A 12051-nucleotide genomic window follows, 5' to 3' on the forward strand; every position below is an offset into this window, starting at 1 on the left:
TCCTACCCACAGTTCCGTTAAATATACAGTTTAATGAAAGTGTTTTTAAAAGTTGCATTCCAACGCCCAAGTATTCTGCCTGCCAGCAGTACCAGAACTGGTGCATTGCAGATGCCTTCACTGACCCAGGTTCACAGATGGAATCTCTTCTGATAAAAAGCGCCTTTTAGATCAAGGACAAGTTGGTCATTGGAGAGTTAAACGTTCTAGAACACCCACAGAATAAATCTATTGCCTTGCAGGCTTTTTCTTTTTAGCCATCATATTAAGTATTTGCTTCACCAGGAATGAACGAGAAGGGCAGGCTTGATTATTGCAGGAACGGACCATATTACTGCTTCGGAAATATTGGTGGGCAAAACTATTTACTCTTATCTCCTGACTAGTTTTTACCTGAAGCAGAAGCATGGGCTCTTGGTTTCTTTAGTACAGTCATGACCCCAGCCAGGATTGCTTGGCAGCAGCTTGAAAAAACTGAACACACATTCCAGGACACAGAAGCCATGACTTAAAACTGGAATCTTCTGTTGCTGGCCCCTTTCTTCCCAGTCTCTGGATATATTCTCTCCCTCAGTATCCAGGCAGCTCTTCTGGTCAACTGACAGCACAGTAAAGTAGTTTAGATCTGGAAGCTCTGGATTTATTCCCCACCCTACCCCCCTTTGTACAGTAAAATTCACAGAAATGGGATTTGCATTTAGTGAATGAAGCTGGAAAACGGCCGCGCAGAACGTTTAAGCTTGCTGACCAAAAATCCTGCATTAGAGACATAAGAAGCTGAATTGTGCTTTCATATTCAGGGATAAAGGACTTCGAGGCCAAGCCGTACTCTTTTCTATTTTGATCCGCATGTACTCAAATGTGTTTGCGCGCACTATTCTCCTTGACTGTGCAGTACAATTACGTCTCTAAGAGTCAACTCTGCTATGATTTGACGAAGTTTCCTGTCCTGCTGGACCAACGGTGGGAAGACTGTCTCACAAATTAGATTCAAGTCCAGTAGCACCTTAGAGATGAGCAAGATGTTCAGGATCGAAGCTTTTGAGGGTCAAACACAGCAGCTGACAAAGGGAGATCTGAAAGCTTTTCCTTCAAAAATCTTGTTGGCCTGTACCGGTGCCATAGGACTCAAATCTAGATCTTTCAATGCAGACCAGCACAGCTGCCCTTTGAAGCTTTAGGAAAAATTGTAACATTATATGGAATGATCCTTGGATTTCCCCAACCCTTAAATCCATGTGCTAAAAACAACCAGTTCTACACGGCCTGCAAGACAGAGATGTTCCACTGAGCCCTTGGCTGAGGCCATCCACTGGTCCAACTGTCCATCCAGCTGGACTCCCAATTCCCACTCTGCACATTTGTGCATTTCCTCTTCTCCCGGAAGATAGCATGAGATCAAACCAGGATGGGGGGGCGAAATAACTATTAGGCCTAGGGTCCTAGGACTCCTATTAGGTCGCCATCTTATGTGTTTTAGATTGTTTGGGAATAATTTATGTTTCATTGTTTTATTTTTTTTTCAACTCTTATGTAAGCAGCCCTGAGCCTGACCTTGCCCAGGAAGGGCGTGTATAAATGCAATCAATCAATCGATCGATCGATCAATCTTGATACAATTCACAAGGGAAGGAAATAAAATCCATGGCACTACCCCTGTCTCCAAAGCTTGTACAAATTTCATTTTTGGTTTCAGCAGTTTCCAACTACACATTTTTAAATGCTCATGAATAGTTTAGCAACATATTTTGATCTCTGGACTGCCTGACTTATGCTCATGGACATTACCTGCCTGGACTTCTGAGCTGCTCAATGGGTGCAAATACTCCTTGACTGCCTTGGCCATCTCTTAAGTTGGTTGTGTCCAAACGCCAGCAGCACACACGACTTCTTTTAGGTGTGTGATCCATTTATCCCTGGATACTTGTGTTAAAGCTTTCAACATCTTCCTTATCAGTATCAGTAGCTGGGGCATAAACTTGAATGATGGTTATGTTGATAGGCTTCCTCTGAAGTCTGATTCATATTATTCGGTCAGACTTTTCATTATAGCCCCAGATTGCCTGTGCCACATCTTGCCTCACTAGAACTTAAAGAAAAATTACTGCCTCCAAGCATCTGTTCAGGAAATCCATTGTCTCATCTAGCTCAGATAGAAGAGAGAGGTAAACTTGCATGTCATCAGCATATCAGTGACCCAAATCTCTGAATGACGTATCCCAGCAGTTTCATTTAAATGTTAAATAGCATAGAAGGGGGAAAAAAGTATGGAGTGATTCTGCAGCAATAACCCCTAACTTCATCTACTGGAACTGAACCAGTCAATTGTATCAACAACAACTGAGAGGGCCAGAAGAACCAACAGTGTAGCACTCCCCCAATCATCTCCCAGCACAGGTCAGCTGGCTCAGTGACCACCAGTTTCAGATTCAAAACTGAAACCATATAGAAATGGGTCCACATAACTGGACTCTTCCAAAACTGCCTGAAGTTAAACTCCGCCAGTACCTCACCTGGTTTTTCCTCAACGATCAATAATTGCACCCAAAAAAACATTCTATTTTGAAACTACTTCTTATATCATCCATATGCTTCTCTTTTCACAGGAGATCTAAGTAACGCCTCCTCTCAAAAAAATCACCTCCTTCAAAGTGGTCAGGGCTTCACCTCATCTCAAGGATGCATTAAATATTTTCTGACTCTGATTTTTAAGTCTTGCATCCAAGCCCCCAAGTAGAAGAGAATTATGGAAGAGACCCAAGACATTTTGTACTATAGATGGCCTTTCAGGAGACGTGCATATTTAAAAGATCCAATCTTTGGCACAGAAAAATAAAAAAGAACACAATTCATGATACAGCAGGCTGCCAAGATGGTGCCCTCCAGTTCTTAATTTTATTTGGAATCAATTCATCTCAGCACCCTCTAAAGCCTTTTCTATATTGTGCTCATTCTAAACACTTCCTTTTTGCCAGCTCCAAATGCCAAGAATTATTGACTGATAAGTAATAGGAAGCCTCACCACTTCATCTCTTACTGTAACATTTCAAATCTTTAAAAAGTGCCAATTTGTGTTCAATTGCTGATTTGAGGATGAAGGTCATTATGATGTTTCTCCAATTCCCACTCTGAGCAGACTTTGCACACTCTCTCCCAGCTTGATGGAGTCTTCAGCAAATCACAAGTAGATATATCACATCAAATGGAGGAATCCAAGATTCGAACATCCAGGTAGTGCAACACTGCCATTAATTAACCCACAGATATAATTTTCTAGAAAGAATACAGAGCAAGTCTTGATGAAATGAATGGGAACTATGCAAGATCAATACCAAATCATCACTTCCAAACCTGTACTCAAATGTTTGGATCTGCATGTTGTATGGTTCAGATATAAAAACCACACCTATCACAGGTTGATATTATAGGAATGATGTAGGGGAATGGATTCTCAATCTTGTTGGGCCTGTGGGCACTTTCAGATTTTTGAGAGTGGGTTGATGCGGTCAGTCACAAAATGGCTGCCATGAGTGACTGGAGCCAATCACAGAACAACTGCTTCTGAATGGCTGGTCCTTGCAGGCACAAAGGAGATACCTCCTGAAGCATCTGATTTTCCAGTGAGGTGAAGGCAAGGCAGGACTGGCTATTTGGTGGGGGTGGGGAGAAAACACATAGGAGGTAGGAAACCCATGAGCAGGTACCACGGTGACCACAGGTACCATGTTGTGATCACTGCCCTGAGGAACCCTTTGACACCTTCCCTTCACATGGGACTGGCTAATAAATGACTTCTAGATCCATGGCAAACCGCACTTTGCCACTGAGACCTAATTACAAACTACAGCTTGCACTCTTTCCTATAGTTGGATTTGTAATCCTAGTTTGCAGGGGAGAATGAAACCAAGGTTTGTTTGTCAGACAAAACAACATAGAATGGCTTGATGCAAACATGGAGGTCTTTAATTAAATGCCTACATATAAAAAAGAGGCGTGAAAGGTGCATGTGAGCCCAAGAACTCCTCGTACTTGTGGCAATGACGGACAAATCATTATTTGACTGCTGTGCCTTCAGTGCCAGCTAAAATCATCCCACTGACTATTTTTAAACAATGTATGTGTACAATGCTCAAAAATGGTCAAGGATACTACCACAAATAAATCAAAATTATCCCAGTTTAATCAGTGCTAGAGGATGGGGGGGATCAAAATCTAGTGTTCAGAATAGCAGAGCTTGCATTTGTAAATAATAGTTTATAAAAACAAATTTAGACCACTACAGCATATGTGGGATCAGACTGACTGAGCAGCAGTGGCGTACTAGTTAAGAGCAGGTGTACTGTAATCTGGAGGAACTGGTTATGATTCCCAGCTCTGCCACATGAGCTGTGGAGGCTTATCTGGAGAATTCAGATTAACCTGTGCACTCCAACACATGCCAGCTGGGTGATCTTGGGCTAGTCACATTTCTTCGGAGCTCTCTCAGCCCTACCCACCTCACAGGGTATTTGTTGTGAGGGGGGAAGAGAAAGGAGTTTGTAAGCCCCTTTGAATCTCATACAGGAGAGAAAGGGGGAATATAAATCCAACTCTTCTTCTTCTTTTCTTTGTCTAGAATTATAGATGTCTGCTAATTGTAGAACAGTGTACACATACATACATACACACACTCACAGAAGCCCACAACCTATAACTTAAAAAAAATAGATTTTCATAAAATACAGAATTTAAGGAGAGTACAACCTATATCAAAATGGATACAGATAACAGCAGTATGGGTAGGGTATTAGCTTTGGTATGGGACGTGTTAACAGACCTACTGGAAGCAGCAAGTAAAAGCTCTGCAGAGCCTACTCATACTTGCCTAGTATATAAGCCTAGTACTGTTAGTTCCTAATAACAAGCAACAGTGAATCCTGTAATATACAAGGAGGGGGAAAGGTAAACTCCTTCAGTATGCCACGGTCATTAATTTACCCTTCCAAGGACTCATCGTTAATCCAGTTCTTCGTTGTTTGCAACAATTATAGCTTTCGGAAGCACAAGGGGATACCAAAATCTTGTTTTGCCTTCTGTCCAATTAGCAAGAGAAGGAAAGACAGTTACTAATTACAGCTTCACCGTGGTATGGAATTTCTCCCCTAATAACTGAAGCTCCGAATAGATAGATTTCTGGCTCATAACTCCCATCCACGAAATTTCATTTTAAATAGATTATGGCAACATATCCCCATCAGCAAGAAAGTGCAAAAACACATAGAAACAGAAGACTATTTTGTGTATTGTCAAAGGCTTTTACAGCCAGAATCACTGGGGTGGTGTGGTTTCTGGGCTGTATGGCCGTGTTCTAGTAGCATTTTCTCCTGACGTTTCGCCTGCACCTGTGGAATGTCCAGGGCGGGAGAAAGAAACATTTGCCTGTTTTAAGAAGTGTACAGGGTGCAATTAGCAAGCTTGATTTGCATGTATTGAGTGGGATCCACCCATTTTAGCATCTGCGTAATGATGAAGAGAGCATAATCAATTAGTGAGGGCATCTGAATAGTAGTAGCCTGGCAAATGGTTCTTTCTCCCACACTGGACATTCCACAGGTATACATACTCCACTTGCTTTACTACCAACAGATCCTCAGAAGATGCCAGCCACAGATGCAGGCAAACCATCAGGAGAAAATGCTACTAGAACACGGCCATACAGCCCGGAAACCACACAACACCCCAAAAGACTGTTTTATTTTTTAAGGTGAGTGCAAAATTCCAAGGATAGCATTTCCAAATCATACATTGATGGCTTCTTACAGTAGGTTACCAAGATGGGATACAAGTGGGATTTTTTTTTGGGGGGGGGGGGGGGCTAGAAAGGTAATTCCACAAAGACCAGCAAATATGTTTGAATGAAAGTTTAAGAACCAGATAATTAGTAAGACATATTAATGGATTAGGCAGATCGATAGAGATTGGCTATAATGACCAAGGGAACTTCTATGGCCTCCATGAATCTATCTAATTAGTCCATTTTTACATCTGATCACCAATCTGGATAAACAAGGGTGCTTAACCTAGACCAGGGGTCTGCAACCTGTGGCTCTCAAGATGTTCATGGACTACAAATCCCATTAGCCCCTGCCAGCATGCTGGCATGGGACTGATGGGAATTGTAGTCCATGAACATCTGGAGAGCCACAGGTTGCAGACCCTTGACCTAGACCAGTGGTGGCGAACCTTTGGCACTCCAGATGTTATGGACTACAATTCCCATCAGCATGCCAATTGGCCATGCTGGCAGGGGCTGATGGGAATTGTAGTCCATAACATCTGGAGTGCCAAAGGTTCGCCACCACGGACCTAGACTTTCAATTAACTTACTACTTTTCTGCAGGCAGAGAAAATTTTCACTTGGCAGAGGGCTAAAAACAGATACTTGAACCCGCATTTACTCCATATTTTATGAAACGGTACACAACCATAAAGTTCGCATCAGTGCCATCTGTCTGCATACCTATATCAACCCAAGATATGCTACCTTTCCCAAGACCAAGTTCAGGGCTGAGACGGGATCCGACCTCCTGGACTCTAAGGTCCAAACCAAACAGCACAGCAACTGAACTACCCAGAATCATGTGCATCAATTCAGATCACGATCTCAGTGACCATCTACTAATACAAACGATAATGCTGGTTTATTGAGCCAAGCCAGGTTTTTCTGGGAGAGCTAAGCGCTGCAATACCGTTTCACTCCTGGCTATTTTGCCTGCCCCTTGTGCTTTTTAGCATTTGGTGTCCATTCCAAAGCTATTTTGGGCGCAGCTGTTGCCTTGACTGCTGGTAGCACATGCTGTTGGCTGCCATCTGTTTCCCCTTTTCACTTCCATCACATCCAATTCTCTCCTTCACAAGACCCATTTGTAAATTTTTAGAGAAACGCTTAGCCGTTAAGCTCACTGTAAAACAGAGCATACTGTTCGAGCAACAACAGATGTTTTCAAGGAATATTTCAAGGTTTCTTTCAATGGACAGGTACCTAAACCTAATGGAAAGTAATGGGTGTGATTCAAAGCCCAAACGTTGTCTACTCAGGAGAGGTGCATGAGAGCCAGCATGGTGTAGTGGTTAAGAGCAGGTGCACTCTAATCTGGGGAACCGGGTTTGATTCCCCACACTGCCACTTGAGCTGTGGAGGCTTATCTGGGGAACTAGATTAGCTTGTGCACTCCAACACATTCCAGCTGGGTGACCTTGGGCTAGTCACAGTTCTTTGGAACTCTCTCAGCCCCACCCACCTCACAGGGTGTTTGTTGTGGGGAAAGGAGATTGTAAGCCCCTTTGAGTCCCCTACCAGAGAGAAAAGGGGGGTATAAATCCAAAATCATCTTCTGCTACTACTACTCCTGAAGAGCCATGCCCACAGCAGAGCATTCCACAGGTACCTGGTCACAATTGAGCTTCTAACTTTCAGTGAGACAAGGTTTAGCACTATCACAGTACTCCCTGTTTTAACTAAAAAAACTTGTGGCCACCACTATCTGATACAACATATTACATAATCCACATAATTTATGCTGCACTAAATATGGATTATTCCATCATTTGAAAGGACTTCATTCCAAGTAAACTGTACATATTGACAAAATGTATGAGGAGGTTTAACAAATATCTTATGACAACATTCAATCTCCAGATAGGGTAGAATAGAACCCATGAGCCAAGATACTGGCAGTGTTTTGTATAAGTTTTGATACTATTTTCCCAGATACATAAATCAAATTTATTTTAAAAAGATAAGTTTGGGGCTCAGACTATTAAGCACAGGTGCTGTATATCCTCCATTCATTTCAGCAGATTTGTCTGCCTGAAAAGAAAAACACAGAAGTATAGTCAAATGCTCTTGAATGCCAACTCCATTTGTCAGTTTAACAACGCATCTCACTTGGTAATTACGTTTCTGTGCCTCTTGTCATCTTTCATCTCCTTTGAAAGTCAAGATGGCATTTCTTTCTCCTAACAATGTCTAGAATGCAGCCCTGAAGATTCTCAGAGAGACAAGTATCTTGTCAAAGGAACACTGAGCAGGTGCTTCAGAAATGCCGGCAGGATAACAATAATTGCAAGATGCTAATTACAAGATAGAAGTAAACTTCTATTCACACACAGTTGTAGCTTGTTTATCATATAATCACTAATTAAAGGCGCCTGGAAAAAGAAACACCTGAAGCATAAACAGCCTCTTCTGCAGTCTTCCTATGAACAGGAAGTCACTTGTGCCAACTTTGCTACCAAGAGATGAGAGCGCCCTTTAAATTTATTTGAGCTCATTTCAGGAGAGTCGCTGGGCTGCCATTTCAACATGGCAGGGCCAGACAGAGCAATAAAAAATACACGAGCACGCCAAAGCAGGAAGCAGGCACTGAGATGCACAGATAGGGAGTACATCTGTGTCAGAAAAGTAGCGTGTCAAGGAGTGGCTGAGTGATTTCCCTAGATGATTGGTTGCTAAGAGCCAAATCATGACTGATTTCCCACATCAAATTTGTTTTATTATTTAGGTATTATGCCCCGTGCCCTCCTCAGTAGCGATCCAAAGGGGTTAACATTCTTCCCTCCATTTTAACAGCTGCTATGTGAGATAAGTCAGACAGATAGAGAGAGAGAGGGAGGGAGGGAGTGACTGGGACGAGGATATCCAGAGATCCTCTGAAGGATATCCTCTGAAGATGCCAGCCTCAGATGCAGGCGAAACGTCAGGAGAGAATGCTGCTAGAACACGGCCATACAGCTCGGAAACCACACAGCACCCCAGTGATTCCAGTCGTGAAAGCCTTCGACAATAAGATATCCAGAGAGTTTTCATGGCAATGGGGAATTGACTCTAGATCCCTCAGATCCTAGTCTGACATTTTAAACACTAACAACCACACTTGAGGTGCACAAAAACTGCACACATGTGAATTCTCCATGTTCTAACCTTCAGGCAGTTTTGTCCCTGACTGGCTCACATCTAGTTTCAGAAAAATAGCTTATTTGAGCCCTCTGAGTGAAAGACAAGAAAGGTTATAAGAGGAGCTTGAACCCAAAGCTCTTAGTGCTACTCTGAATAAGGAGCTAGAGCAGGGGTCTGCAACCTGTGGCTCTCCAGATGTTCATGGACTACAATTCCCATCAGCCCCTGCCAGCATGGCCAATTGGCACTGAGCTAGAGACATGAGGTGGGACTCTCACAACCGGATAAGCTGCAAAGTCACAGTTGTTCCCACCGTTCTTGCCTCTGCTTAGCTCTCCCTTTTCAACTATTTCTTTGGCACACTTTCCCCTCTTTTACTTGATGCAAGAGGTTTTTTTAAAAAAATTATCAAAGAAGAAGAAGAAGAGAAGGAGGAGGAGGAGGAGGAGGAAGAGTTTGGATTTATACTCCCCCTTTCTTTCCCTTAAGGAGACTCCAAGGAGCTTTCAATCTCCTTTCCCTTCCCACCCACAACAAACACCCTGTGAGGTGGGTGGGGCTGAGAGAGCTCCAAAAAGCTGTGACTAGCCCAAAATCACCCAGCTGGCGAGTGTTGGAGTGCACAGGCTAATTTAGTTCCTCAGAAAAGCCTCCACAGCTCAAGTGTCAGAGTGGGGAATCAAACCTGTGCACCTGCTCTTAACCACTATGCCACTGCTGATCCTGCTGCACACTTTCCGTGACCTCGCAGGGCTCAAAAAGCTTGTTACAGTAACTTGGGCAGGGAGACTTCACTATGCCAAAATACATGAAAATCATTGATCTAAGCAGATTGCAGCCTGACAGAAATCGAGATCCTAGAATATTTATTCAGTTCAAAAACAACATTGCGGCGAAGCAGTTCAAACCCTGAGTAGGAAATGCTTCAATATTGGTACAGACTCTGTGGCATTTATCTTAATAAATAACTCTAAAGTTCCAGAGCTGATTCATAAACTCGTAAACACCCAGTTTTGACAGTGCTGGATAACAGCACCCCCTTCACACACACTTTTGAATTTAACAGAAACTTCGCCGTTAACGTAAATCCTGGTGCTTTGGAGTAACTGAGCTATCAGACTGACAGCAATTCACTGACATTGTCTTGAACAGAGAATTGCTGAACATAAATGGTAAAGGCTGCGTTCATTAATCTAATTCTGTGTCACTTACCGAGCTTTGCAGCGCCCTCTGCTGGAATCTCAGAAAATTGGCCCTCGGAAGGAACGCTGACTGTGCGCCGTAGACATCGCCCTTTGGTTGGCTCTGCCACCAGCTCCTGTCCTCCATCATCAGCCACCTGCATACAGAAAGGACACAGGTGCATTATATTTCTCTTCCCCCCGCAAATAGCTGGGAGCAATAAAGAACCCTTTCCTGCTAAGAAATTCTTTCTGCTTGTGTGCTAATTCTTTTGTATTATTAGTTTTCATTTTTCAATATTAACAGAATATGAAAAGGAAACAATAAGATAGAACAATAAGAACAGAACAATAAGAAAATATGGCAATATAATCGAACGGTAAAAAGAAAATGGATCTTTTCTAACCTATAATTCTGAGCATGAGGAAGTCAATGTATTTACATGGGTGATGTTCAACAAAATCACAAGCTAGTTCTAATAATTAAACATATTAATGCAGATAAACAGGATTTCTATCGTTAGTTTCTTATAAGCTACATGTCATACTATCAAATTTTCATATTTTTACTTATTTTTCAAATAAATTTCTTAATTTTCCTTCTTAACTCATTATATTCTACACACTTAATAATTTAAATCTCTTCAAATTTTATTCTTTGTTCATCTTAATTTTGAGAATAATATGACATTTTTCCATTTCTTTTGAAATTCTTGGTTCTGTTGTCTATTCACATTATTTGTTAGCTTGGCCACTGTCACACATTCTCCTGATCTATTGTCCCAGATCTCAAGGTTAGGGCGTTCCTCTGCTTGCCACTTTGTTAAGACCACCACTCTAGTCATTGTTGTCAAATATGTAAACTACTTGTGTGCTAATTCTAAAGCAGTGCAGACTGCAGATAAAATGCTCACTTGATAGATGATACCTGAGCCAATCTGCATCCCACTGTAAAAATATATATTTTATTGTATTTTTACCAGAAATCACATCACAAACAAAATTCTTTTGGATAATAAGATATTGTTATGCTCAGCACTCCCCTTATCTCCAAGAGGCAAGAAGTTCAAGTGCCAGGATTTACCTGGGTAGGTTACATTTGGAGAAAAGAGAATTGGAGACCCAGTGTATACGTTTAGAATTTGCATTATTTGCACATTTACAACAGAAACTGGCGAATAGACACTTTCACAGAGCAAAGAACACACGACCCCCAAATTAGATCTGCAGAGAGAAAGATCTTTCATCCCCTGGGTCCTTCAGCCTACCAACTTCATACTTCACATCCTCCTTTCTCTACCAGCAAAAAACCCTGTTTTTTCTCATAATGCCACATTTCTGCTGTGTACTTTATACTGTCTCCTTTTGAACACTGGAACTTGGAATTCTGGAATGTATCAATGGGAAAGGAGGGGGCAGCTACTTTCTGGTAACTGCCACCACCCTGACCTTCATCTGTTCAACCACTTGGAAAGAGGGTTTGCCAGCCACCAGGGGGTAGTTGGAGGTCTGCTGGAATTACAACTGGTCTCCATGCAATAGAGATCAGTACACCAGAAAAAAATGGCTCCAGAAGGTAGACTCTGTGGCATTATACCCCACTGAGGTATAAGAGCAGGTATAAGAACAATAGTGGTTAAGAGCAGGGGTGCTCTAATCTGGAGGAACCGGGTTTGATTCCCCGCTCTGTCGCCTGAGCTGAGGAGCTTATCTAGGGAATTCAGATTAGCCTGTGCACTCCAACATATGCCAGCTGGGTGACCTTGGGCTAGTCACAGTTCTTTGGAGCTCTCTCAGCCCTACCTGCCTCACAGGGTGTTTGTGGTGAGGGGGGAAGGGCAAGGAGATTGTAAGCCCATTTCAATCTCCTATAGGAGGGAAAGGAGGGATATAAATCCAACTCTTCTTCTTCTTCTCCCCTCATCAAACCCC

General features: G+C 42.4%; 1 protein-coding gene across 5 annotated transcripts in view; it reads right to left on the bottom strand.

The window, feature by feature from the left end:
* RASAL2 (RAS protein activator like 2) overlaps positions 1 to 12051 on the bottom strand; it is a 319429-nt gene that overhangs the window by 146653 nt on the left and 160725 nt on the right. For all 5 annotated transcript variants that reach the window (XM_048482483.1, XM_048482478.1, XM_048482477.1 and 2 more), the window contains exon 3: positions 10151 to 10277. In XM_048482483.1, the coding sequence (XP_048338440.1) occupies positions 10151 to 10277 (127 nt within the window). The remainder of the gene's footprint in view (positions 1 to 10150; positions 10278 to 12051) is intronic.

The sequence above is a fragment of the Sphaerodactylus townsendi genome, unplaced genomic scaffold, assembly GCF_021028975.2.
Source record: "Sphaerodactylus townsendi isolate TG3544 unplaced genomic scaffold, MPM_Stown_v2.3 scaffold_18, whole genome shotgun sequence".
In the NCBI taxonomy this organism is placed as follows: Eukaryota; Metazoa; Chordata; class Lepidosauria; order Squamata; family Sphaerodactylidae; genus Sphaerodactylus; species Sphaerodactylus townsendi.